Consider the following 26291-nt stretch of genomic DNA (forward strand, 5'->3'; position numbering starts at 1 on the left):
TGCATATCTTTGTTAAAATTTATTCTTAAACATTTTTAGTAATTTCTAGAGGCCATTATGTTTTTTTTTTCCAATTGTAAGCACTTAGTCTAAAATATACCTCAGAATTTAATGGTTACATATTGATGGAAAAATAAATTGACGTAATTTTTAGAAACCCATTCATCACCTAAGAGAGGCAAAAAAAATCATGATTTGATAATCTGTATTAAAAAGGCATTTTTCACATAGGAAACCAATGTGCCATGCAGTTGCATTCTCTTAGACGTCCAGAATTCTCCCAATGCATTTAAAAATAAATTCGGTTAATAGAAACGCAATCCACCGAGACATAAACTTTCCAGAAAAAGAATCAATAATTACACCTATTAGATACAAGCATCTGTGTGGCTCTCAAGAGCTGTGAGGAATCAGGTATGAATTCTCCTCTTCATGGAGGTTTGTTTTCTGTAACCAAGTGTCTTTAGTACTACTCTGCCACTGACTTAGAGCTGGGCAAGCGCCATGTGGTGTGCGGAAGTTATAGTTAGCAAGAAATACAGACAGTCAAGGATAAGCTCTTTGTGCTGTGGACACCGAATGCCACGAGCTCATGGAGGAATTATATCCAGCCAACCCCTGAAAAATTGGGAATAATTTTGTGCAAATGCAGCACACGAAGATTGGGTTATCAACAAAACAGGTGACCGTAAACCAATGTTAATAGTGGCAGGTGAATTTTTTTTTTTTTTTTTTTTTTAATAAATTTTATTGTTATATTCCCCATACAATTGCCGCCCCCCATTCTGACCCCAATCCCTCCCCTCCCGCCCCCGCCCCCCTAAAAGTGTCTCTGGTTCATAGTTTTTTGTTGATTTTGATTTTCACTTTCTTATAGTTTTTCATTTTCCTGGTCCATTATTTAAGTTTTCTAGATTCCTGCTATAGTGAGACCATCCGGTATTTTTTCTTTTTCTTTTTGGCTATTTCGCTGAGCATGATCCCTTCCAGCGCCATCCATGTTGCAGCAAATTGCATGTGTTTATCTTTTTTGAATGCTGAGTAATATTCCATGGTATATATGTACCACATCTTCTTGATCCAGTCATCTATTTTTGGCATTTGGGTGTTTCCAAAGCTTAGCTATTGTAAACAGTGCTGCTATAAACATAGGGTGCAGGTGTTCTTGAATTGATGTTTCTGTGTCCTTTGGGTAAATACCTAGGAGTGGAATTGCTGGGTCATATGGAAGCTCTATGTTTTAGTATCCAGAAATCTCCACACAGCTTTCCACAGAGGTTGGACCAGTTGCACTCCCACCAACAGTGCAAAGAGATTCCTTTTTCTCCACACCCTCGCCAACATTTGTTGTTGCTAGTCTTTTAATATGTGCCATTCTCACTGGTGTAAGATGGTATCTCATGGTAGTTTTGATTTGCATTTCCCTGATGACAAGTGATGTTGAACATTTTTTTCATATGCCTGTTGGCCATTTGCATTTCCTCTTCAGAGAAGTTTCTTTTAAGCTCTTCTGCCCATTTTTTGACTGGATTATTTTCTTTGTTGTTGTTGAGTCTCATCAGCTCTTTGCAGATTTTTGTGATCAGTCCTTTATCATTAGTGTTGGGTGCAAAAATGTTCTCCCAGTTGGTGGGTTTCTCTTTGTTTTTTTATTGTCTCTTTTGCTGTGCAAAAGCTCTTTATTTGATATAGTCCCAGCTGTTTATCTTTGCCTTCACTATCACTGCTTTGGGTGATGTGTCTGTAAAGATGTCTTTGATGTGCAAATCACGTAGTGTTTCGCCTATATTTCCTTCTATATATTATTGGTTTCAGGTCTTATGTCTAGTTCTTAATCCATTTTGAGTTGATTTTTGTGTATGGTGTGAGGTGGTGGTCAAGCTTCATTCTTTTGCATGTAGCGACCCAGTTTTCCCAGCACCATTTATTGAACAAACTTTCTTTGCTCCAATGCATAGTCTTTGCTCCTTTGTCAAAGATTAGTTGACCATAAATCTGTGGGTTATTTCTGGATTTTCTATTCGATTCCATTGGTCTGTATGTCTGTTCTTCCAATACCATGCTTTTGATGATTATGGCTTTTAGTATAGTTTGAAGTCTGGGGTCTGATGCCTCCATTCCCTTCTTTTTTTCAGGAGAGCTTGGCTATTCGGGGTTTTTTGTGATTCCATATGAATTTCATCAATAATTTTTCTATTTCTTTGAAGAATGCCATTGAGATTTTGATTGGAATAGCATTGAATCTGTATATTGCTTTGGAAGGATGGCCATTTTAATAATGTTTATTCTTCCAATCCATGAGCAGGGGATGTCTCTCCATTTCTTTGTGTCTTCTTCTATTCTTTTAACAGTGTTTTATAGTTTTCTTTGTATAGGTCCTTTACCTCTTTTGTTAGATTTATTCCCAAATATTTGATTTTTTTTGTTTCAATAACAAAAGGGATGGTCTTTTCGATTTCTTCTTCTTCAGATTTATTGTTTGTGTATAGGAAGGCTACTGACTTTTGCGTGTTGATTTTGTATCCTGCCACTTTACTGAACTGATTGATGAGTTGAATTAGCTTTTCTGTGGAGTTTTTGGGGTTCTCTATGTATAATATCATATCGTCTGCAAATAGTGATAGTTTGACTTCTTCTTTTCCTATTTGGATTCCTTGGATGTCTTTCTCTTGTCTTATTGCCCTGGCTAGGACTTCCAGTATTATATTGAAAAGCAATGGTGAGAGTGGACATCCTTGTCTTGTTCCAGATCTTAATGGAATTGCTTTCAGCTTTTCACCATTGAGAATGATACTGGCTGTTGGCTTGTCATAGATGGCCTTTATGATGTTGAGGTATGTTCCTTGTATCCCAAGAACTTCAAGGGCTTTTATCATGAATGGGTGTTGCACTTTGTCGAAAGCTTTCTCAGCATCTATTGATATTATCATATGGTTTTTATATTTCTTTTTGTTGATGTGTTGGATAACGTTGATTGATTTTCGGATGTTAAACCATCCGTGCCCCTGGAATGAATCCAACTTGGTCGTGGTGAATTATCTTATGGATACATTGTTGGATTCTGATAGCTAAAATTTTATTGAGGATTTTTGCATCAGTGTTCATTAGGGAGATTGGCCTGTAGTTTTCCTTTTTTGTGTTGTCCTTGTTCGGTTTTGGTATTAGTGTAATGTTGGCTTCATAGAACGTGTTTGGTATTGTCCCTTCCTTCTCAATTTTTTGGAAGAGTTTGTGAAGGATAGGCACTAATTCGTCTCTGAATGTTTGGTAGAATTCATTTGTAAATCCATCAGGTCCTGGGCTTTGTTTTTGGGGAGGTTTTTTATTACCATTTCAATTTCGCTAATTGTAATTGGTCTGTTTAGGTGTTCTATTTCTTCTTTATCTAGCTTTGGGTGATTGTAGAGTTGTAGGAATTTGTCCATCTCCTCTAGATTGTTAAACTTGTTTCCATATAACTGTTCATAGTAGTTACTGATTATTCTTTTGATTTCTGCTGTGTCCGTTGTGATTTCTCCTCTTTCATTGATGATCCTGTTTATTTGTGCTTTCTCCCTTTTTTCCTTTGTGAGCCTGGCTAGGGGTTTGTCTATTTTATTGATTTTTTCAAAGAACCAGCTCTTGGTTTCATTGATCTTTTGGATTGTTTTTTTAGTTTCAATTTCATTTATTTCTTTGGTTTTATTATTTCTTTTCTTCTACTGGTTTTGGGTTTTCTGTGTTCTTTTTCTAGATCTTTGAGCTTCGAGATTAGGTTGTTTCTTTGCGTTCTTTCTTGTTTCTTGATGTGAGCTTCTATTGCTATATATTTTCCTCTTATTACTGCTTTTGCTGCATCCCATACATTTAGGATATTGGTGTCCTCCTTGTCGTTCAATTCAAAAAATTTTTTAATTTCTTCTTTGATCTCCTCATTAGTCCAATGGTCTTCCAGTAGTGTGGTTTTTAATCTCCATGAGGTAGGAAAGTTCCTTGCCTTCTTTTTATGGTTTATTTCTAGTTTGATGCTTCATGGTCAGAAAAGATGGTTGATATGATTTCAATCTTGGTGTATCTGTTGATGTTTGTCTTGCCCCAGTATGTGATCGATCCTGGAGAATGATCCGTGTGCGCTTGAGAAAAATGTGTACTCCGTTTTTTGGGGGTTTAGTGTTCTATAGATGTCTGTTAAGCCCAATTGCTCTAGGTCTTTATTTAGAGCTTTGGTTTCTTTACTTATTTTTTGTCTTGTTGATCTATCCATTGTTGATAGTGGTGTGTTGAAGTCTCCCACTACGTATGTGTTTTCTCTGATGTCTGTTTTCAGAGAGGACAACAGTTGTCTGATATATTTTGGTGCTCCTTCGTTTGGTGAGTATATGTTAATGAGTGTTATTTCTTCTTGAAGTATTGTCCCCTTGATCATAATGTAGTGACCATTGGTCTCTTTTATCTTTTTTGAGTTTGAAATCTGTTTTATCTGATATAAGTATAGCTGTTCCTGCTTTCTTTTTTGGTCCATTTGCTTGTAGGATTGTTTTCCATCCTTTAACTTTGAGCCTATTTTTATCTTTTGTAGCTAAATGTGTTTCCTGGAGACAGCAAAAGGTTGGGTTTTGTTTCTTAATCCAGGCTGCAACTCTGTGTCTTTTTATTGAAGAGTTTAGTCCATTTACATTTAGAGTTAATATTGATATGTTAACATCTGTATTTGCCATTGTGTTTGTCTTTCCTTTGATTTTATTTATTATTCTTTTAATAACTTTTTTTTTTTTTGGCCTTCTTTCATTGTTATTCGCCTCTGAGGTTCTGGCTTTAGAACTCCTTGTAGTATTTTTGGAGTGGGGGTTAGTTGCAATGAATTCCGGAGTTTCTGTTTGTCTGGGAAGGTCCATATCTTTCTTCAAAGAGGAAGGAGAGCTTTGCGGGATAGAGTATTCTTGGTTGGCATCTGTTTTCTTGGAGTCTGTTGACTATGTCCCTCCACTCTCTCCTTGCCCGTAGTGTTTCTTCGGAGAAGTCTGATGTCAGCCTGATTGGTTTTCCTTTGAATGTTATCTGTTTCTTCCCTCTTGCCAGCTTCATTATTTTTTCCTTGTCCTGGATTCTTGGGAGCTTTACTATTATGTGTCTTGCTGTATTTTTCCTTTCGTCGTGGAAGTTTGTGTTCTTCTTGCTTCTTGTATATCAATTTTCAGCTACTTCTTCACATTTGGGAAGTTCTCTTCAATTATCTCTTTGAATATTTTCTCTGTTCCTACATCTCTCTCCTCTCCTTCTGGTATTCCTATAACTCTTATATTTCCTTTCCTCATGGAGTCCGATAGTTCCCGAAGTCTTTCTTCGTTCTTTTTCCTTCGTACTTCTCTTTCCTTCTCTGTTTTGGTTCTTTTTATTTCTGTGTCTTCAAGATTACTTATTCGTTCTTCCATTTCATCTATTCTGCTTTCATTGCTTTTCCCAGAATTCTTTAGTTCTTCCATTAATTCTTTGATCTCCTGCATTTCTTTTACTCCCTCTTTAGGGACTCAATCTTTTCTGACCATTGTTTTCCCTCTCTAGGGACTCAATTGCATTCTTCTGACGTTGATTATTTTTCCCTTTCATTGTTTTCCTTTTGACTCTGTTCAGTTTTTTAATCACGGCAATTTTAAATTCTCTTTCTGGAAGGCTCAGACATTCTTCCAAGTTATTGTCGTTGCAATCTGGGGGCTGGCTTTCTTTTTGTGGTGTGCTTTCTCTCTGGAGAGTTGCTAGGTTGCTGTGGTTCTTCTCCTCCCTTACTGTCTGTTTTCTTAATTGCCGTATGCGTGGGGGACACTGTGTTGTTGGGACTGCCGGCATCTTGGGTGGGCTTCTCTGTTCCCCTCTGGTTCTTCCAGGAGTCATCTGTCAGTTTCAAGCAGCCTTTACTGGAGAAAGGTCCCTGTTCTAAAATGCCGATGTGGGACACACTCCCCTGTGCCCTGGTCTGCCCCGGCGGTGGGTTCCTGCTCCCCTCTGGGCTTGGGACTGCAGGCCAGAGGGGGTCTGGCGTGGGGCGAACTTCCCCCGCTCACCTCTGGCTCCTGAGGAAGCCTTCTGCAGGTAGTCTTTACTGAAGAAATGTCCCTGTTCTAAAATGGTGATGTGGGACACACTCCCTGCGCTTCTGGTCTCAGGCACACTATTCTGCGCGCCTGGTCTTGCCCGGCTGTGGTGCTGCCCTCTCCCTGTGGGCTCAGACTACTTGTTCAGAAGGGCCGGTGTGGGCTAACTCCCCAGCTGGCCACTAGCTCCTTCAGTAGCCTGTGCTGGGTCAAGTCGCTAGGTGGCACAGAGATCTCTTAGAGCCCCTTGGGAGCTGATTTCCACCCCGTGGGACAGGGAGCAGAGCGGGGATGTAGGGTACACCTCAACGGCTTTGGGGTGCTGTGTCTTGCCTTGTGCCCCCCACCGTCGTGGGGAACCACGCCCCTAATTTGTGCCCCGGGTCTCAGTTCCAAAGCCCTCAGTTCCAGGACGCGGGCTGTAGCCCAGATCAGTGGCGCGGGAATGGCGCCTTTTGAATCCCGCTCCCCTGCCTGGGCGCCTTGTTCCTGCTCACTCAGGGAGGGCCTCCGCCCGGGTCTCAGTTCCAAAGCCCTCAGTTCCAGGACGCGGGCTGTAGCCCAGATCAGTGGCGTGGGAATGGCGCCTTTTGAATCCCGCCCCTGCCTGGGCGCCTTGTTCCTGCTCACTCAGGGAGGGCCTCCGCCCGGGTCTCAGTTCCAAAGCCCTCAGTTCCAGGACGGGGGCTGTAGCCCAGATCAGTGGCGCGGGAATGGCGCCTTTTGAATCCCGCTCCTCTGCCTGGGCGCCTTGTTCCTGCTCACTCAGGGAGGCCTCCGCCGTCTCCCCGCAAGCCTAGGTCGCAGGCGCAGGGCCCTGGGCAGCTGCAATCCGAGCGCCGCTTTCGCGCAAGCTTACCGGGCGGCCGGGGCTGTGTGCTGGTGCTGGGCTCCTCCTGGTGGGCGGGGCTCTCTTTACTGGCGCCTGGAGCTCACCTCCGCGGCGGATCCTGCAGGGTTCGCCTCAGCTCCCGTTCACGGGGTGTGGTGGCTGAAATAGTTCCTTTCCACTCACAGTCCCACTTGCTGCATCCGTTTTTCTTGTTGGGCGTTTTGGTTTGTTGTTTCCCTCGTCTCTGCCGGTCGGAGAGTGCCGCCTCTGTGGGCGGGGGAGGGGAGCAGGGTTCTGTGCTTCCCTCCCTTCTCGTCCTCTTTTATGGCAACTTTCTTCTTCGGGCAGTTTGCTGGAGTCGTCCGTTTATCTTCCCTGTCTCAGTTCTCACTGGGACCTGCCGCTTTTCCTCCCTATTAACTTTTTTTAATGGGAGATCTTACTCGCAGCGTCTCCTCGCCGCCATGTTGCTCCGCCCCTGGCAGGTGAATTTTTACACAGGCATCAAAGTTGAAGGGATCGCCATCCGGTGATTTTTGTGTGACCTGTGAAGTAAGAGCAAGCTCTGTGTCCAACCAGATGATGAACCAGTGAGGTGGAAGCTTATGGGAAAAGCAGGGAGGACATGGGTGTTGTGGAGAGTGCAGAAAAGCTAATTAAACATACTTCAGGTGCAATGCTGAAGATAGGCTGAATCTTGAGACAATAAACTCAGAGTCTACAAGTCAATGCGGGGTTGTATTTATACAAAAGAAAGGTCGTTTCCTCTTCAGAGAAGTTTCTTTTTAGCTCTTCTACTCATTTTTTGACTGGATTATTTTCTTTGTTTTTGTTGAGTCTCATCAGCTCTTTGTAGATTTTGTGATCAGTCCTTTATCATTAGTGGTGTGTGCAAAAATGTTCTCCCAGTCGGTGGGGTTTCTCTTTGTTTTTGTTTTTGTCTCTTTTGCTGTGCAGAAGCTCTTTAATTTGATGTAGTCCCAGCTGGTGATCTTTGTCTTCACTATTACTTCTTTGGGTGATATGAACCAAATGCCCAAAAACAGATGACTGGATTGAGAAAATGTGGTCCATATACACCATGGAATATTACTCAGCATTCAAAAAAGATAAACACATGCAATTTGCAGCAACATGGATGGTGCTGGAAGGGATCATGCTCAGCGAAATAAGCCAGAAAGAAAAAGAAAAATACCGGATGGTCTCACTCATAGCAGGAATCTAGAAAACTTAAATAAGGGACCAGGAAAATGAATATAAGAAAGTGAAAATCAAAATCAACAAAAAACTATGAACCAGAGACACTCTATGGGGGAAGGGGGCAAGGTGGGGAGGGATTGGGGTCAAAATAAGAGGGTCACAATTGTATGGGGAATATAAAAATTAAAAAAATTATATAAAATAAAAATTAATTAATTAAATAAAATGGGGGAAAAAAAAAGAAAGGTCGTGAAGGCAACATGGAGACTGATCCCGCTTTGGATGCTTCCATGCTGGTGGAGATGAGACTGGGATAGAGAATGGGGGGAGCAGAGGATTTGAAATTTTGACCCTGTGGTCTAGTTTATATGAAAAGAAGTGAAAACAAGAGGAAAGTGCAACATCAGAGGGAAGGACGCAGAGTCTCCATCGGGCTGAAGAGCAGGCGTGGTGTGGTTGAGGTGATGGGGAAAGGAGCTGGGTCAGCGTAGGATGCAGAGTCACAGTCCCACGGTAATTCTAGTGACTTATGATGAAACCCAGGATGTTGCATGGATGCAGGAGGCTTAGCCAGGGAGGTGGCGCCAAGGATGCGCGGCAAGGAACTATCAAGCTAACATGCTGGGTGATGTCACAAACAAGAAGTCATTTCACAGCGGCTGGTTGTCAGGGAAATGCTGTGCTCAGAAACCTGAAGGAGAGAATGGAGCAGCTGCTGAACGCATCTCAAGGGTGTGGGAATTAGGTCTGGGCACCTTCCTCTCCCCATTTTGTCCTACTTGGGCAGCTTGAGCCTCCTCTTCTGGGAAGGGCTGTGGGGGAGTCAGGTGTTTGGGGCAGAACCAGCTGAGGCAAGGACATAAGTGGCAGAGTTCGTGACGAGAGATGGAGGAGGAAGAATAGAGTCTGTAACACATGAATGAGAACCCAAAGGGCAGGTGAAGGCTCTGCTTGCCCAGAGGTGGGAAGATCAGTGAGGTAGAAAAATTACGCAGTAGCATTGGATCAGAGGTTAAAGGACTGATGACAGAAACGCCTGGAAATGGAAAAGGAAGAGGTTGTGCTTGTCTCTGTGGGAGAGGTGACCTGTGTCAGCTCAGGGAAGCCTGGACACTAGAGATTACATTGACATTTCTTTTGTGCCCAGCCCAAGGTACTAGGTCAGAGGAAATCAGTCCTCTAGAAATAACACATAACCTTCCGATGGGAGTGGAGGAACAGAACAGACCCCCCACCCCCGGTAAATTTCACCTAACTCTTTCACATATGAAATTAATGTCTTTCCTTATGTCTTTATGCATGCTGCTGACTTATGACCACACTGCAAGAAATTCCAGCAAAAATTTAAGTAATTTAATATAGAATGCACTGATACTAGTTAAGCACACTGGTGGAATCCAGGGGTGGTTGATAAACTTTCGTCATATTTCTTTTTGGTATCTAATATTAAAAAAAAAAAAAAACAGAAAGATAGGACTGTATAGTAGAATCTTTAAACAGAGCTGGGAGGGTGATGCCTAAAGAAATTAACAGCCAACACACCCAAGACCCCTGGAAACACTTTCCAGAGCTAACGAAGCCAGGGGAGATCCAGGAAATGCCCAGAGGGGTGAAGGCAGTCCCCCACCCCAACATAGAGGCAGACCTGTATACTCCAAGGAGAGTAAGAAGCACCAGCGCGGGGTTGGGGGGAAGCAGACACCTGCCCCCACCTGCCTGGGCTGATAAAACTATACCTCAGGAGCACAGTAGAGGGGCAGTGACTTAGAAACTCCTGCCTGTACTGAAAACCAACACCCCAGAAGTGCCTGCACAGTAAACCCCAAAAAGGGATGGAGTGAGGACCCTCCTGTACCCCCATTTAAGCCAGGAGTACCCCACCTTCCCTCACAGTTGTGTTTCTTCCATAGATTTTGCCCTCCCTGGCCTCATCCTGGGTGCACTGTCTCTAAATCAACTTTGCTTTGCTTTGCTTAACAATGGTTTTGAATTCTCTCATGGCCACAGTCAAAGACTGAGGAACCCCAAAACACAGAAACTTCTGGGAAACCCCAAACCTCGCAAGAAGTCTAGCTTCTGTTATGTGTGTGTTCACTGCTGTCTTCTTTCTAAAGCCCCAAAAGTAAATTTAATTTTAATAGACTAGGGTAGTGGTGATTCAGTTCACTTAAAAAAAACCATGAAGACATTGATTTACTCTTGAGCTACTGAAAACTCAAAATTAGGGCCACTTCTATTTTATTGATTTTGGGCATCTAGATTTCTCAGAGTATTTTTGCTCTTTATTCACCTCTCTGTGGTGAAGTAAGTCAAAGTGATTTGTTTCAAACTTTTTCTAGAAGAGCCAAATAGTAAACATTTTAGGCTTTTTGGCCCCTATGCTCTCTGTCAACTATAGTAAAATTTTATTTATGAGCAGTGGGCTTGATTTTGGTTTACTCTCTAGATACAGAGTTAACTAACATCCTCCTGTATTAAGTTCTAGTATATTAATATTAAAACAATAATACCTACCATTTTTGCAGATTCTAGGGTGTTGTCAAAGTTTTGGAAGGAATTAATTATCTCACATTTAATCTTCAAAATAGCTATAATAACAGCAATTCACGTTTATGGACTTGAATGATACAGTATTTAAGTCAACACCAGTTATGCATTATTCTGAAAAGTTTATTTTTCAAATAGATCACAGAAGACCATGAGCTTTTAAAGAAGTTGTTTCTTGAGTTCCCACATATTCTAGAATAAATTACTTTGAAAATCCAAAATAAACCTCTCCACCCTTAGGAATCAACTTGCATTCTTAAAAAACATCCTTTAAGCATAATTTAAGCTGCTTAGCTTCTGTTGTGAAGCTGGATACTTGTTTTGCTACTTTGGATTAATTAACCTAAATTTAGAATTAGTTAAGAAATAGGAAAAACTTTTCTTTGTTTTCTAGACTGTGCACAAACATAAAGCAATCAAAATTGATTTTCTTTTGTAAGAAATTTAATTTTGATCTAAGAGAATGCATTATTATTGCTCTTAGGGAATACATTATTATTAACATTTTACATAAAATCATTTTCATAATGAGCATAATTACTTTAAAAGTGTATATTCTTATTTTCCCAACAATAAATAAATAAAAGTTGAGTAACGTTTTCTGTTGTTGTGGAAAAGTATATAAATATATATCATTTGATGGTACATTTAGCAGAAATTTATCACCAATGTCTTATGCAAGAAGATTAGCAATTTTAACAAAATTCCACTTTAAAGACACTAACAAATTGATGCTTGTTAGAAAGCAATTCTAGCAAGAAGCCAACTGGGTTATAGCCCCAAATCAGCCCAGGCATTGTTCTGATTTCCCAGGTAAGCTCTGATTTACTCTGGGCCCACCCAAATGCAGAGCTCAGCCTCCTTCAGCCCCAGGCACTAGGTTTTAAAGAGGTAATCAGGGCCTCCCCGGTGGCACAGCGGTTGAGCGCTAGGTTGCGAAGCTACCAGGGGCCTCTGCGGCGCCGGTTCGTTCCCCGGCTGCTCCCGGCCACCAGAGGAGGGTCCCACATGGCGCGCAGACCCCGCCTGTCACCCGGTGCTCCCCTCAACAGTGTACTTCGGTCCTTCTGCCTGCTCTGCTTTCCCCTCTGGGTCTGGTGAATTCTCTCACCCTCCCACGCTTCTGACTGTACCCAGTGCATGTATAAACAAAACAAACAAATAAATAAAGCATGCCTCTATTAAAAAAAAAATTTAAAAAAAATAAATAAATAAAGAGGTAATCACTTTCACTATTGCACACAGAAGGAAGAGGAGGAAATCTGTGCTCTCGATCTCTCAGCATATTAAGCCCCCCACTAAGAAACACCTTTTCTCTCAAGTGTTTCTTTACCTCCTTTTTATCCCCTCCCATAACTCTTCTCCTAGGTACCCAGCCAGACAGGCAGACAGGTGCTGCCCCTTTCATGCACAGCAATTCCACTCTGCCCCAGACTTGCTTACCCTGCTTGTTCTTTACCCAGTACAACAGAAGGCCCTTGGAGGATCTACATTCTTCAGAAAGATGTCACTGCACTCTGCACTTTTCAGTCACACTTGGTTACCCTTCACTGTGTCTTTCTTCCAAATATCTACAGTCTCCCAGCAAAGAATTCACTTGAATATAAAATCCTTCATCTCATTCCATTTATAAAGACAGTAGGCAGAGAGGAAGGCATACCTAATGCCCATTTTTAACTGCCAGGTGTACTAGGTGATGAGAAATCAGAAGTGGATAAAATGAGAAGAACACAGCCATAAAACTTTAACTTCAGGAATTCTTTCTACTCATTTTTACATCTTCATCTTTCTCCAGGGATTTCTACAACTACTATGAATTTAGTTCTGTGAGAATTTTAAAAGATTATTTGGTATGAATGAAATGCTTGATCACACTATACCTGAAGTTGTAGGAATGAAGTGATTTATCCAAGTTATTTCAGTGAAGTTAGAAGAAACTAGATAGAACACTTTTGAAGTCAGTATTTGTCTCCACACATCACATCTATATGAATAGTTTTAGTTACCAAATCCATGATGTCAATAGATTCAAAATCATTTTCTATTGCAGTAGGGAGTTAAAATATTTGTAAAGTTGTCTTCTCAAAGCTGATAAGAGTCATAATATGCCAAAGGAGCTAGATTTCTTTCAGAGGATAGCTTGAGAATTAATGTAGCTTCTAAAAGGAATTGTTGGTGAATCAAAAGATACTAAAATTAAATTCATTTTACATTTGGTCAGGGTTAGATTTTTCATGTCAGGTATACCTAGGATATCGAATGCAACTATATCCTCATTTTATTACCTGTAACTAGTTGGTCAGATTCTTTTTTCTATAGTGCTTTCCTTATTTTTCCTCATTTGAACAACTTCTCCTTGAAAACTTTATCTAGTATCTCATACATTTCCACATAGACAGAAAAGGAATAATTGATATTTATGTGTCAACCACCCAGCTTTATCACAAAATAACAATTTTCATGTTTGGTCTAGACTTTTCTATAAAACATTCTAAATAAATGCTTTTTTACATAAATAAACACTATCAATAGAGGGAACACTTCCTGTGTGTTCCTCCCTGATTTCATCCTTCTAAATCTACAAAGAAAGATATTCATCACCTTTTTAAAAATTTATTTATTGCTATAGAAGTACCATTGTTTTACATTCTTGCTAGTGTTTTGACAGTATAGCATCTTCCCTTCCCCCACCACATATGATCACACTGAGGCACCCATAGCCCTCCACCATGGTCCATTGTGCTCCCCCCAATGACCCCTCCCCCTATGAAAGCTGCAGATCTATAGTCATTTTTCAAGGATTGGTATTAAAGTTTCTCTTTGACCTTTTTTGTTTGGTTTTTCTATATTCCACCTATAAATGACACCATCCATTTTTTAACTTTCTCTCTCTGGCTTATTTCACTTAGCATAGATTAATCATTCTTATTTCATTGATCATTCTTACTTTTTTTGAACAGTAAAAAATGTCAATAAGCTGTTTTTTTCTCTCATTATTATATTTTGGAAATAATTCACACTGATACCTGTGACATTTGTTTATTCTGTATATAATAATGGTGAATATTTCATTTGCCTCCAGTCCTTTAATATTGAAAGCACTGCTTCAGTAAACATTATTGTTTGAGTTTTTATGCAAAATTTAGGAGATTTTTTCTAGATCATATACCTAGACTTGAAATTGCCAGATTAAAAGATATGGTCACATTCAACTTTGCTGGATAATGCTAAATTGGACTTATAGGAGCATGTACCAATTTACATTACTGCCAGCAATGCACATGAGCCACCCTACTTCATGCAAAAGGGAGAAGGGAAGGGGAGGAAGCTGGGGGGCTGGGGGAGAATACAATGGACTGTGGTGGAGAATTATGGGTGCTTTGGTGGTGGGAGAGCTACAGGACCACACCTGAGGAGGGAAATCCTCTACTGTCAAAAAATTAACAAGGATGTAAGAAAATGATATTTCATTTAAAAAATCAAACATCTTAAAAAGTATTAAAATAAAAAAGAACAAATACTAAAAAAAAATTATGTTAAAGGTTTTCAATTTTCTGTCAATCTGATATAATTACCGTAGTTTTAATACCCATTTTCTTGATTATCTTGGAGGGTTGACTTTTCCTTCATAGTCTGTGACCAGGATTTTCCTCTTCTATGAATTTACCTGTTCAGATCTGGGCAAGATTAATTTTTCACTTATCTGGTGTCATGCAGTGCAGACTCTTGTCCCAGCTATAGCTTTCTCAATTTTTATTTGCTGTCTTCTGCTCCATGGGCGTTATTAATTCTAACATTATAAGATTTAACCCTCTTTTGTTTTTTGTATCTTGTCTACATCAAGTCTAAGAGATTTAAGTTGTGTTTTTCCATTTCACTCTCTAATACATTTAGAATGAGGAGGAGTACAAATTTCCCCCACGTATGCACAATTGTTCTTTTAGATTCATTGCAAAGTGTCATTTCCTCACTTTGTAGTGCCACCTCTGTCAATTCTCAGGTTCATACATATGCATGAGTCTGTTTCTGGATGCCTTGGTGTGGGTGTCTGCATGCCTAACCTTTAGCTGAAAATATATTATCCTAAATAACTATTCCTTATAATAAGCCTTGCTATCAGTGCAAACACACTGATATTGGTATTCTTATTTTATGTTCTTGACCTTGCTATTCTTGCTGTACATTATAAAAATTTAGCCAGTTTTGATCGTGAGATTTAATTGCTATTAAGGACATCACTATTTAGTTATTCAGGTCCTCTTTAAGATTTTTTCTTTTTTTTTTCTTTTTTTTAATAGAGATTTATTTTATTTATTTATATAAGCACTGCGTACAGTCAGAAGCGCGGGAGGGTGAGAGAATTCACCAGAGCCAGAGCAGGGAGCAGAACAGGCAGACTGACGAAGTACACTGCTGAGGGGAGCAGCGGGCGGCAGGAGAGGTCTGCGAGCCATGTGGGGCCCTCGCCCGGCAGCCAGGTATCAAACCAGCGCTGCAGAGGCTGCGGGCAGCTTCGCCACCCTGTGCTCAACTGCTGCGCCACCAGGGAGGCCCCTCTTTAAGATTTTTTCAATCACGTTTTGTAATTTTCCCCAAAGGCCTATATTATCTTCCATTGAATTTATTTCAAGATATGCAGTAGTTTCTTTTATGGATGAACATATTTTCTCTTTTTAAAAAGATTTATGTATTTATTTATGCAAGAAATAACTGGAGTGCAGGCCAGTGGTGCAGGGTGGGTGAGAGGATTCAGCAGAAACAGAGTGGGCAGCAGAACAGACAGATTTACTGAAATACACTACTAAGAAGAGATAGGGGAGGTCTGCTGCACCATATGTGGGTCAGCTCCCTGGCGGAGGGTAGAAATCAAGCCACAGTAGCAATAGCACTGATAACCCCTACACCACCAGGGAGGCCTCTGAATGACATATTTTCTATTAGATTTTACTTGATTATTAGTGAGATACTGCAAATTAATTGTTATAATTTGTATATAAATTTGCTTGGAATTTCTATGTAGGTGATGATATCATCTAAAACTAAGGAGAGGGTCTCCCCTGGTGGCGCAGCGGTTGAGCGCTGGGTTGCGAGGCTGCCCGCAGCCTCTGCAGCTCCAGTTGGATCCCCGGCCACCGGCGAGGGTCCCACAATAAATAAATAAATAAATAAATAAATAAATAAATAAATAAAAATAAGGAGATTTTGTTTCTTTTGTAGTAAATTTTTCTTCTTTTATTGACGTGGCTGGGGTTGTAGAAAGTGCTGGAGAGAGAAAGTGATGTGGACATCCTCTGTTTGTTGCTTTTTCTGACATTAATGCTTATCATTTCATTATTAATATTGTTTGTTTATAAATTTTTATAGATATCTTTTATCATGTTACTTCTATGCCTACACTGCTAAGAGCTTTTTCATGATGAGTTACTATTATCCAAAGATCTTTCTACATCTGTTGAAATGACTGCAGAGTTTCCCCTTTAATTTCTTTTTGGAACATATGGAATAATAGGTTCTCTGATGCTGAACTACTTTAGATGTTTGAATACTTGATTTTGCTGCATTGATTTGAGTACCCAAATTCAATACGCAGTCACGTATTAGGGATTTTTGACTCTGTTCATAAGGGTAGCTGTTCTGTGATTTGCTTGTCTTTTACTTTGTTAGTCTGCTTTTGTTAGGAAGGTTACACTTCCCTGCAAAATTGAAGTAGATTTCTTTTCCTCTTTGTCTCATCTGTGAAAGAGCGCATACATCTCCGAGAACGCCACGTGGGCCTGGTGTGTCTGCGATGGCACCCTGGTGGGGAGGAGGAAGAGACTCTGATTAAAGGCTATTTTATGGTTTATTGGCTCTGGGTTTTATTGTCTGATATTTGTTGTATTGTTTTCAGGATTTTTATAATCTCCACTGTATCTGAAGGTGTCCTCTTTTTATTGCCAATATTGTTTATTTATACCTTGCTTTTTAACAGAAGTACGGTGGCTTCTGACACTACCACCAGGAGCTAGGCCAGACCTCACTGTGAAGGGCTGTACCCGCAGCAGCACTGTCTTCCCTCAGACACTGGCTGCAGCTCAGGGGCTCTGAGGGTCACCCTTACAGGTGACCAGCTGGCCACCCCCCAATTATATAATTCACTGGAATGACACAGAACTCAGTAGCTGCTGAACCTGCATAACTTTTCTGTGATAGCAAAAAGTAAACAGATCAGAACCAGCCAAAAGGAGAGACTTGTAGGATGAGGTTTGGGAGGGTCCCGAATGTGAAACTTCTGGAGTCCTGTTCCCATGAAGTCAGGACCGGCACCTTCCCAGCACACTGACTCATCACAAATTGCACATTGTGCATTTACACACACACACACTCTCTCTGTCTCTCTGTCTCTCTCTCTCCCTCTGTCTCTCTGTCTCTCTCTCTTTAGGTATTGATAGCAGGGGCTTGATCGCCCCATGAGCTTTGAGTCCAGGAATTTTACTGGGGCTTCACTGCTTGGTCATGACTGATTGGATCACTGCCTGTGGACCTGATCTCAGTCTCCAGCTCCCTTCAGAGGTCAGGCTCAAATCACGTGGCCAAAAGCCCTGACTCTCTAAATCACTTGGATATATCATGACTCACGTAGCTGTGCCCCCTCTTGGGTGTCTTGGCATCAACAATTTGGAGACTCACCACAGGTAACAAAGATGCACCTACCTTTTAGCAGATTCCAAGAATTGAGACTGAGTCCCAGGAACCTAGGACGAAGACCAGCTGCATTCTTTGTTACAGCAAGAGCTATATATATATATATTTTTGGTTCAAAGAACCAACTTTTAATTTTGTCGATATTATCACTCTGTACTCTCTGAAAATTGTTTGTTCCCGATAGTTTGCATTATTGTTTCTATTTCTTTGTTATCTCTTAGCTCCTGCTCTTTATTATTTTCTCCCTTTCGTGTATCTCTCAGGGCATCCTAAACTTCTTGGGCAAAATTAATTTTCTCTAGAGTGAATTCATATTCTGACATAAATTATGTTGCCTTTCCTATCAAATGTCTTCATGCTTTTTAAAATTTCAACGTGTGGACTCATCTTACTTGGAGATTTTATTGTTTCTCTTTCTCTCCCTGTGTGATCACCCCTACTCACTGGGTGACAGTGTAGTTACCTTTGCCCCAACCCTGCTCCCCCAGCTAGAACCAGGTTTTGTTCAGTGTCATTTGGAGATATCACATCTCTGGCTGCAGGTCAATAAGAGAGCTTGATCTGATCCTTTGTGCAATGATTTCTCCTTCCTCTCTAGGAACGCAGCTTCCTAGAAGTCTTAACCCAGATAGCCAGTTCCATTATCCTCTCCCTCCCAGAAGAGTGCTGGTCCAGGCCTTGTCTTCAAGCCATGAAGATTCTCTTTACCCCATCTGGGGCACTTTGGTCCCCTCGCCTTAACCCAGCACATGTCTCTGCTGCATTTCTGATCAACAGAGGGTCAACTTTGTTCAGAAGCCCAGAATGTCTCTGGTTTCCTACTTTTCTGTGATTTCTACATGTTTGAAGTAGAAGGACTTCCATAAATCATGGTGTCACTTTGCCATCTTGTGGGAAATCATCTTTTCTAGAAAAGTAATTTCTGTGTCATCTGAAGACATTCGGTTTTGTGATATTTGTTGAAGTGAAATTAAATAAAAGAGCCATTCATTTCAGTCCCAACAAAATCTGACATCTGCATTTCAGTTCATTGATCACAAAAATGACCAAATAAAGAAAGTAACTGATCTTGACATACCAGCAGCCTTCATTTAATTTCATTCTCTGGGAATTAATCAGTGTTCAATTTCATTTTCTGGGAAACTTTAATCAGATAAGTTTCTTCTAACAATGACTTTTTGGTGTGCTCCCAAAGTATTTGGGCATCATCATGATAGGTGAAAAATAATATAATAATGACCCCTTTGACTATTCACCTATCCATCTCAAAATTTGCTCTTTATATATATTACTAAAGGGACACTGCAGACCAAGATTTACAGATGCTTCTAGAATAATGCAGTCCATCTTTAATTTTTGTGTTGTATCCAAATATTATTTAGTAAAATTACCTGAGCTGAGTTTATTGTGAATTGTGTCCTTAACCTTTTGTGATTAATATGCATTCACTTTCTGATGAATGCCTGTTATGCTCCTTTGAAATTGTGAACTACAGACTGTAACATGAATCTTGGGTAAGATATTTCAAACATCTTTCCACCTATGGGCAGAATCTCTAACATTTTATGATCTCGAATCTGCATAGCACAATCAGCTCATTTATAATTTGTCACTTATAAATGTTCATACATTATTCATTAAATTAAAAGGGCAGAACAATTTCCATTGTTACATTTATGTTAAGCATGTCATTTTCTGTTCAGTTGTTTTTCTCCTTAGCTTCAGAATTTGGCAATCATCTTCTTGTTTTACCTGCTAACCTCACAAATCCAATTACAAGTTCTTTAGGAAAACAAGTACTTTTTAACTAAGTTTTTGTGCTTTTCACTCTAAAAGAAAATCCTTTCACAAGTTATGTGCTGACCTGAAAACGAATATAATACTGTTGCTTAGAACAATTACTTAATTTTTAAATCTTTGTTGCCTTATTGATAATTTTCTTGAAGAGAGGTTCTCTAGTATATATTATATTGCATAAGTATTTTTATACAATGAAAATTTTAAAAAAGCAGTACTAAACACTAAAAGATGTGGTGTTTAACCTGCACTTCCTAAACTAGTTAAAACCTCTGATGGTGACATCAAAACCCGATGTATCTATCTAGAGAGTGCATTGTCAAAGTAATTAATTGTATTCTTGGGAAGGCAAGAAAACACTTTTTTTATACAAAGCAGAGATAGATATAGGGTAGATATAAACAGTTATACATGTGTGGTATTAAAATTCCATGTGGGTTACTGATTAGGAGCGAAATATCAGGAAAGACTTCTTGGAAGGAGGTGATTAAAAAAAAGTTGGAAATCCTGCTTTAAAAAAATTATAAGGAATAAAATATTAAATTGTGTTTGAGTGTTATATCCGACTTTTTCAAATCATGGAAAAGAAGTATTTCTAGAAAATATATGACATGTATGCCTCTGGGCTTAACTCTGAGAAAGTCAGTTTCCACTCATGAGTCTTTTTATGTGTATTTGTCTGTAAGTGTTCTTCATTTTGGGATTGGTATTGCTGTTGTTCTCAGAGAATGAGAGTGCTTGTTAGCTTGTGACAATTTCCAAATTATGCTTAAAAGGAGGTTTTTGATGCCAGGAGAATTGGAATTAGGAATTCTACTAGGAAAATCAGTGGGAATATGGAGATAAATACATATATAGTTGTATAATAGTTCTCTAAATCTTTTTTAGTACTTTTTGGTGTATTTGCAAAGCATATAGTTTTCCCACAGAGCAAATAAAAATGCAAATGGATCCAGCTGCATATTTTATTATGAATTATGATCATTTAAACAGATCATTCCATCTGTCTTTTTGATAGCAAATGCAAAGTTAGTAAAGTGATTAATTGTATTTATATATAATTAGACAATCTGTGCAGATGTATTTCAGGCTTTTATTAGTAGTTCCCTATTTTTTGAAAAAATATATTAAAATATATCCCTCCTTTAGGGATAAAACTCTATGGCTTAAAATGAGACTAGAGAGAGGGCTGGAGGGCTGGGTGCCCTTGCCTGCCCCCTCTGCTAATGGCCAGGGTTCTATAGGTGGGGTGTTCCAGATGGACACCTCTGAGTTTCAGTTTCTCCAAAGATCCCCGAAAATGCCTGGGGGAGAGAACAGGTCCTGGACATCCTGGCATTATTGCAAGACCGGATGAGGACTCCAGATCATCTCTGATTGAGACCTGTGGTCCTGGAGGCTGCTGCTCAGCCACAGAGAGCTCTTCCTTCCCTGAGAAGGTGTTCACCTATCCGTCGGGGTTGCCTATATCCGGGGATCCTCGAGGACCACGAAGGGAATGTCCAGCAGGAAGGGAATGTCCCTAGGAGCTGTGTGAGGCTCTGTGGGGGGCTGGGGATGGACTCCAGCAGCCCCTGGGGAATCCTGACTCTGAACAGCTTCCTCCAGATGCCCAACATGGGGGGTTTTAGGTCATTGACACAAAAAACACAGCACCTTCCACTGCCCCTCGTTGGCCACGATTCAGGAAGCACAAAAGATAAACACAAAACAGATGGCCATGAGCAAGCACAGGAAAATTATCCCACACAAAGGGATCAAGAAATTGAGGGTGAAACACAGAAATCCAAGATGTCTTCTATTATAGGAGTCTCTTGGTCAAGTAGAATTGAAGGGAGAGAGAGCTCCTTGTGTGTGTGTCAAGGATGGATCATTAGGGCACAAGAGAAATTTGCTGAAATTTTCAAGAAGTGAGCTGAGAAGGGCCATGGTCATTCATGAGAACTGACTATAAATGTGGAAGTTCAAGTGGAAAACATTCCTTCAAGGAAACAGTAGACATCACGTGAGGGAGTCAGGGAGTGTAGCCCTCAGAGGTGGGGGGTGTCCCTGAAGGAAAAGGGAAAGGAGGGCAGAAAAATGATCATAAATGTCAGAGGAAAAGTCTCTTAAACTGAGGAAAAGCATAAATCTGTGGGTTGAAAGACTCACCGCCTCCGCAGTGACAAAATGAGGAGAGAGAAGGTTCCTAGGCACAGTCAGGCAACCACACATGACAAAGCTTTTTATTTAAGCCTCTGCACAGGATTAAATAACCTGCCAAAGCAAGATATACATTGGCTGACAATAATGGAGAGTAGACAGCAGTGAACCAGTGTCTACATAGAGACCAGAGAGAACCCACTCAGGCATCGGTGTGGCCGGAGTACTCATGTCTGTGTTAAAAATGTGTATAACCGGGCCTCCCTGGTGGCGCAGCGGTTGAGCTCTGGGTTGCGAAGCTGCCCGCAGCCTCTGCAGGGCTGGTTCGATCCCCAGCTGCTCCCCGGCCACCGGAGGAGGGTCCCACATGGCGCGCAGACCTCTCCTGCTGCCCGCTGCTCCCCTCAGCAGTGTACTTCGGTCCTTCTGCCTGCTTCGCTCCCCGCTCTGGCTCTGGTGAATTCTCTCACCCTCCCGCGCTTCTGACTGTACCCAGTGCTTGTATGTATGTATGTATAAATCAATCAATCAATCAATCAATCAATCAATCAATAAATCTTTTTTAAAAAATGTGTATAACCAAGATGAAAATGCATGCATTGTGCAAAAATGAAAAATGATGTAAAAAATATATAAAATAAATAAAAAATTTTATTGGAGATGTAAAAAAAAAAGTTGAAGAGACGTCTAGAATTTAAAAAAAAAAAAATGCATTCAGATGGGAAAGGATTAAAAGAATATGCAGCCCAGGGTATTTATTTGAGAAAACTACTCCAAAGTATGCTAATCATAAGTATATGCAATCCATGGGACTAGATAAGAGAAGAAAAAAAAGAAATGCAAAGAGATGGAGAAAAAAGAAATAATTGCAGTTCTGAAGCTATTGCTCAGCATGTGAGAGATTTTAGTAAAGGCGGGAGATTTAGGAGGGGCTATGATCTGAAGAGAGTGGGGTGATGGAGGAGGGCAGAGGAGCTTGTATTTAGGAAGCGGGTCAGAGATAAGGAACAGTGGATTTGTGTGACAGAGGAGCTTATAATGGCTCCATTTGATGAAATAAAAAAGAATAGGATGATTTGCAATATCTGTAAATTAAACTGGCAGTTTAGAAAAGCAGGGAAAATGTTCAAATTAACAAAAGCCTAAAGAAATGAATAATTTGACCAAGCCATCAAAGACCAAAAAAAAATAGTTAAAAGATGAAATAGCAAGGATAAGGAACCATAGGACCAAATTGAACTTTTGTACATTAGATGCGAGCAGGTTGAGTGTTCCTATCGAAAGACTTGGATAATCTATTTTTAAATGCAAAATCAAATAGTATCTTATTTACAGTAGTAAATAATACATGTTGACCCCTAAAGGTGGCTGAAAGTCATCTCTACAAAATAGCTGAAATTTTAAAACATTTTAAATGATTAGCATAATACACAAAAAATTAAGAATACGCTCAAGATCAAAAGTGAGGTGTAAGGAAGCATGCAGTGGGCACTGAAGCAGAGGCTGCCCAGAGGGTATTTGAAAAATGTTGTCACTTACAACTTGCAAACTCTCCCCGGAGTAGAAGAGCTGGCTGTGCAGGGTGAAGAACCGGGACCTCCTCCTCCGTACCTTGCTAAAAGGCAAATGATTTCCCAGAACATTTTGAAAGCAATTTCTTCATATTTTCTGATGTTTAAAACACACAAACCTGTCATTTTCTCCAGTGAGGCCACACTTGAAAATCTATTTTAGTTGTAAAAACCCAATAAATAATGACTGTGCATAAGGGTGATGAGTGTTGTCTAGTTTGTCAAGAAGAAAATGCTGAGCCATGTTCCTGTTGATACCCTGTTAAGGAAGCACCACCCTTTAGAGAATCAATAGGGAAAATGTTGAATTCAACAAACATTCAACACTCTGGGAATTTATGCAGCTGATATAAGGAGTAGGCAGTGTTGGTATCGCTTAGCCTGAAGGTTTTGCGTGATTGCTAGAGAAAAGCAAGGGGCATGAGGCACATCAAATGCAGGCCCTGATGATGTGATGACATGTATGTGTGAAGGACTTGGAGATTATGGAAAAGAGACCCTGCAAGTATTTAGCATGAGTCACCTGAGAAAGGCAGGCAGGCGAGGGGTTTTACTGATCTTTTGTGTTTAGAATTACTTCACAATTAAAATGCATTGTTCTTTTATATTTAAAAAGGAATGTGAAAATTTAAATGAAGAAGGAATTTGGGTCTCAAGTGGTGCTAGATTGAGGAGTAATGTTAACTACCTCCTCACAGCTAAATTAACCATCCTCACTGCTTTTAGGTCTCATTCCTAAGACTGTTATTATTAAAACTCCATTTTTCTGCACATTTTCCAACTGTGAGAGGAAGAAAATGCTTCCTAATATTCCATGTGGGCCCCAAAAAATGAGAAGCACAGATGTCCTTTGTTCCTCCCGTTTAGTAAGTTGTTTGGTGTCTTCCCAGAGAGATATGTTCTAATTTCAACATTGACTCTTGAGCTCTTTAATTAGAAGATAATCAGATATTGTACATTTTAATTCTGGTTGCAAATTTCTTTATAAAATGAGTTCATGCCCACAGAACAAATACGGGAAAAATAGTATGCTATATTTAAGTGTATATGAATAACAGATTTATAGAATCAATGTGATGATCAAGGAGTTAGCTTATTAATACAATAATATTGACCATTTATTTCATTGATTAATAATGTAGACATATTATGTTAATATATATTAATGTATGTGTCTGTGGATATATACACCAATTGCTTGGTGTGAAATCCAATTTCTTTGCTTATTTATGTTGCCCAAAGCAGATTAATATTTGACTTTTAAATTTTAGTTTCATTATGCTTATTAATGTGTAAGTTTGCTTTGTAATATGATATGTACTATAGAAATTTTACCTTTTGAAAATACAAATCATACAAAAAGACTTTCCATGTCTACAGTATTTCTATAAGTAATGATGAATTAAATAATATCAAGTAGTGGGTAATGAATAGTACCACTCAGAAATGTTTAACATTTTCAGCTTTATTTTTCTGATTGCTTAAATTGTATTTGGTACTTGTGTTCTAGTTGGAGTGTTTGAAAATTGACTTTTTATAAAATGTCATTCTGGGTCCTTGTGGGTGCCTCATTCTGTGTAATTGTGGCTGAAATTCATGTACTAACAAACATGAAATATTGTGATGTAAGTCATAGTCTCAGATTTATAGAATCAATGTGATGATCAAGGAGTTAGCTTATTAATACAACAATATTGACCATTAATTCCATTAATTAATAATGAGACATATTACATTTATATATTAATGAATGTGTGTATGGATGATGCCAAGGTGGCTGTCTCTCTCTTCCTCTAGGTGGCTTTCACTGTGCTTTTTGACCTGGAAGCACTCCTGAAGATATGGTGCTTGGGATTTACTGGGTACATTAGTTCCTCTCTCCACAAATTCGAGCTTCTACTCGTCGTTGGGACTACTCTTCATGTGTATCCAGACCTTTATCATTCTCAATTCACATACTTTCAGGTAATATGAATAATGCCTATTTGTCATTAGAGGTTTTTTCTTTCCAGAGAAAATTCCAGTCACGTTATAACAACGATATGAAACTATACATAATAGTAGCATATATTTATTATGTAGTAAATACAAACACACTAGACTTGATGGCATCTTAAACACTGAAGTCAGTGCATTCATAAATTGTGACCTTGTTTTTCAAACTTCTGATAATTCATAGGAATAAATGGAAATGGTTCTACATTTGTTCATACATTAGCAGAGTATGAAGACACCTGCATCAGTGTTACCTGTCTCTGCACACATATCAAGTCTCATCCCCCAGAAGATATTGACACACACTTTAAAGAGTGGGAATATGAACTGAAGTCCAAATGTAGATGTCCCTTCTCAATAAAGCTAAATATTCTGCTCAACAATGACTTGCAATTGAAGTAATAAGAATTTATAAACCTTACCTTTACAGCTTATGTCATATTTATTATTTGTAAACACCTATGATTTCCTTTGTGATGGTTAAATAACTGTACCTAAAATTCTTATTTGTAATAACCAAACATCTATTTTTTAGATATGATATACTGAATCACATTACTTTATAATTATTCAGTAAACAAAAGTAATTCTCAATCATGTCCTTTGTAATCGTTGAATAGTAACACTGTAGTCATTGTTCTTTGAAATGCTTTGTTCAAAATGATAGGAATATATGTGATGCCCTAATTTAAAAAAATCTCAATGTTATTCATTCTTCTGACTCAAAATTAACTATTTACATAATTTGCTATAGAAATATCAGAATACTGTTGCTTTCTGATTAGATACTTTTTAAGTAGTTGCAGAAAAATATGGCAATGGACTTCAAAGAAGTAATTCATAGCAAAAGATTTCAACTCCTTCCATGAGAGAAGATGCATTCCAACTTCCTTGAAGTTATTTGTTGGTGTTACCAAAACCATCCTTTTCAGAACAATACTAACTTCAGCTACTCATCACTACCTGAAACTCTATACTTCTATCCTCCTGAAGGAAAGGACATGAGATCATAATTTACGAGAATTAAAAACAAACACCTGGCAAGCACAGATGGAGAGCCCCCATAATCTCAGCCAGGTATCCTGGAACCCCCAGGTCTCTTGGTCCCCACTTTCAGCACTGTCAGCCTCTCTGGACATAAAACCTCTCTGCCGTTCTGTCCCATCCTGGGTGTGGTTATCATGCGTGACACGACTGTGGCACTAGACATCCTCTGTCTCAAACTCTTGCAACAAAACGCCCTTCCCAGATGCACAGGGCCACTGCTGCTCACAGTCACATCAACACGAGCACGTGCCACCTACTTTAGTGATGAAAAAAAATATGCCCGATGATCACAGCTACAGGATCCTTTACACAAATCTGTTCAGTCAGGAAGTTTAAGAAGGTTATCCATGCCTATTTCAGCAAAAATCTATTCAGGACTTAAAATTCTTCTAGTTTCTCATAGATAAG

General features: G+C 39.6%; 1 protein-coding gene across 5 annotated transcripts in view; it reads left to right on the forward strand.

Moving 5' to 3' along the window:
• The window catches only part of NALCN (sodium leak channel, non-selective), a 267020-nt gene that overhangs the window by 103820 nt on the left and 136909 nt on the right, over nucleotides 1-26291 (forward strand). For all 5 annotated transcript variants that reach the window (XM_054701970.1, XM_037528733.2, XM_054701969.1 and 2 more), the window contains one exon: nucleotides 24639-24806. In XM_054701970.1, coding sequence (XP_054557945.1) covers nucleotides 24639-24806 — 168 coding nt within the window. The remainder of the gene's footprint in view (nucleotides 1-24638; nucleotides 24807-26291) is intronic.

The sequence above is a fragment of the Talpa occidentalis genome, unplaced genomic scaffold, assembly GCF_014898055.3.
Source record: "Talpa occidentalis isolate TD23 unplaced genomic scaffold, MPIMG_talOcc4v2.1 talOcc4.5, whole genome shotgun sequence".
NCBI classification, from domain to species: Eukaryota; Metazoa; Chordata; class Mammalia; order Eulipotyphla; family Talpidae; genus Talpa; species Talpa occidentalis.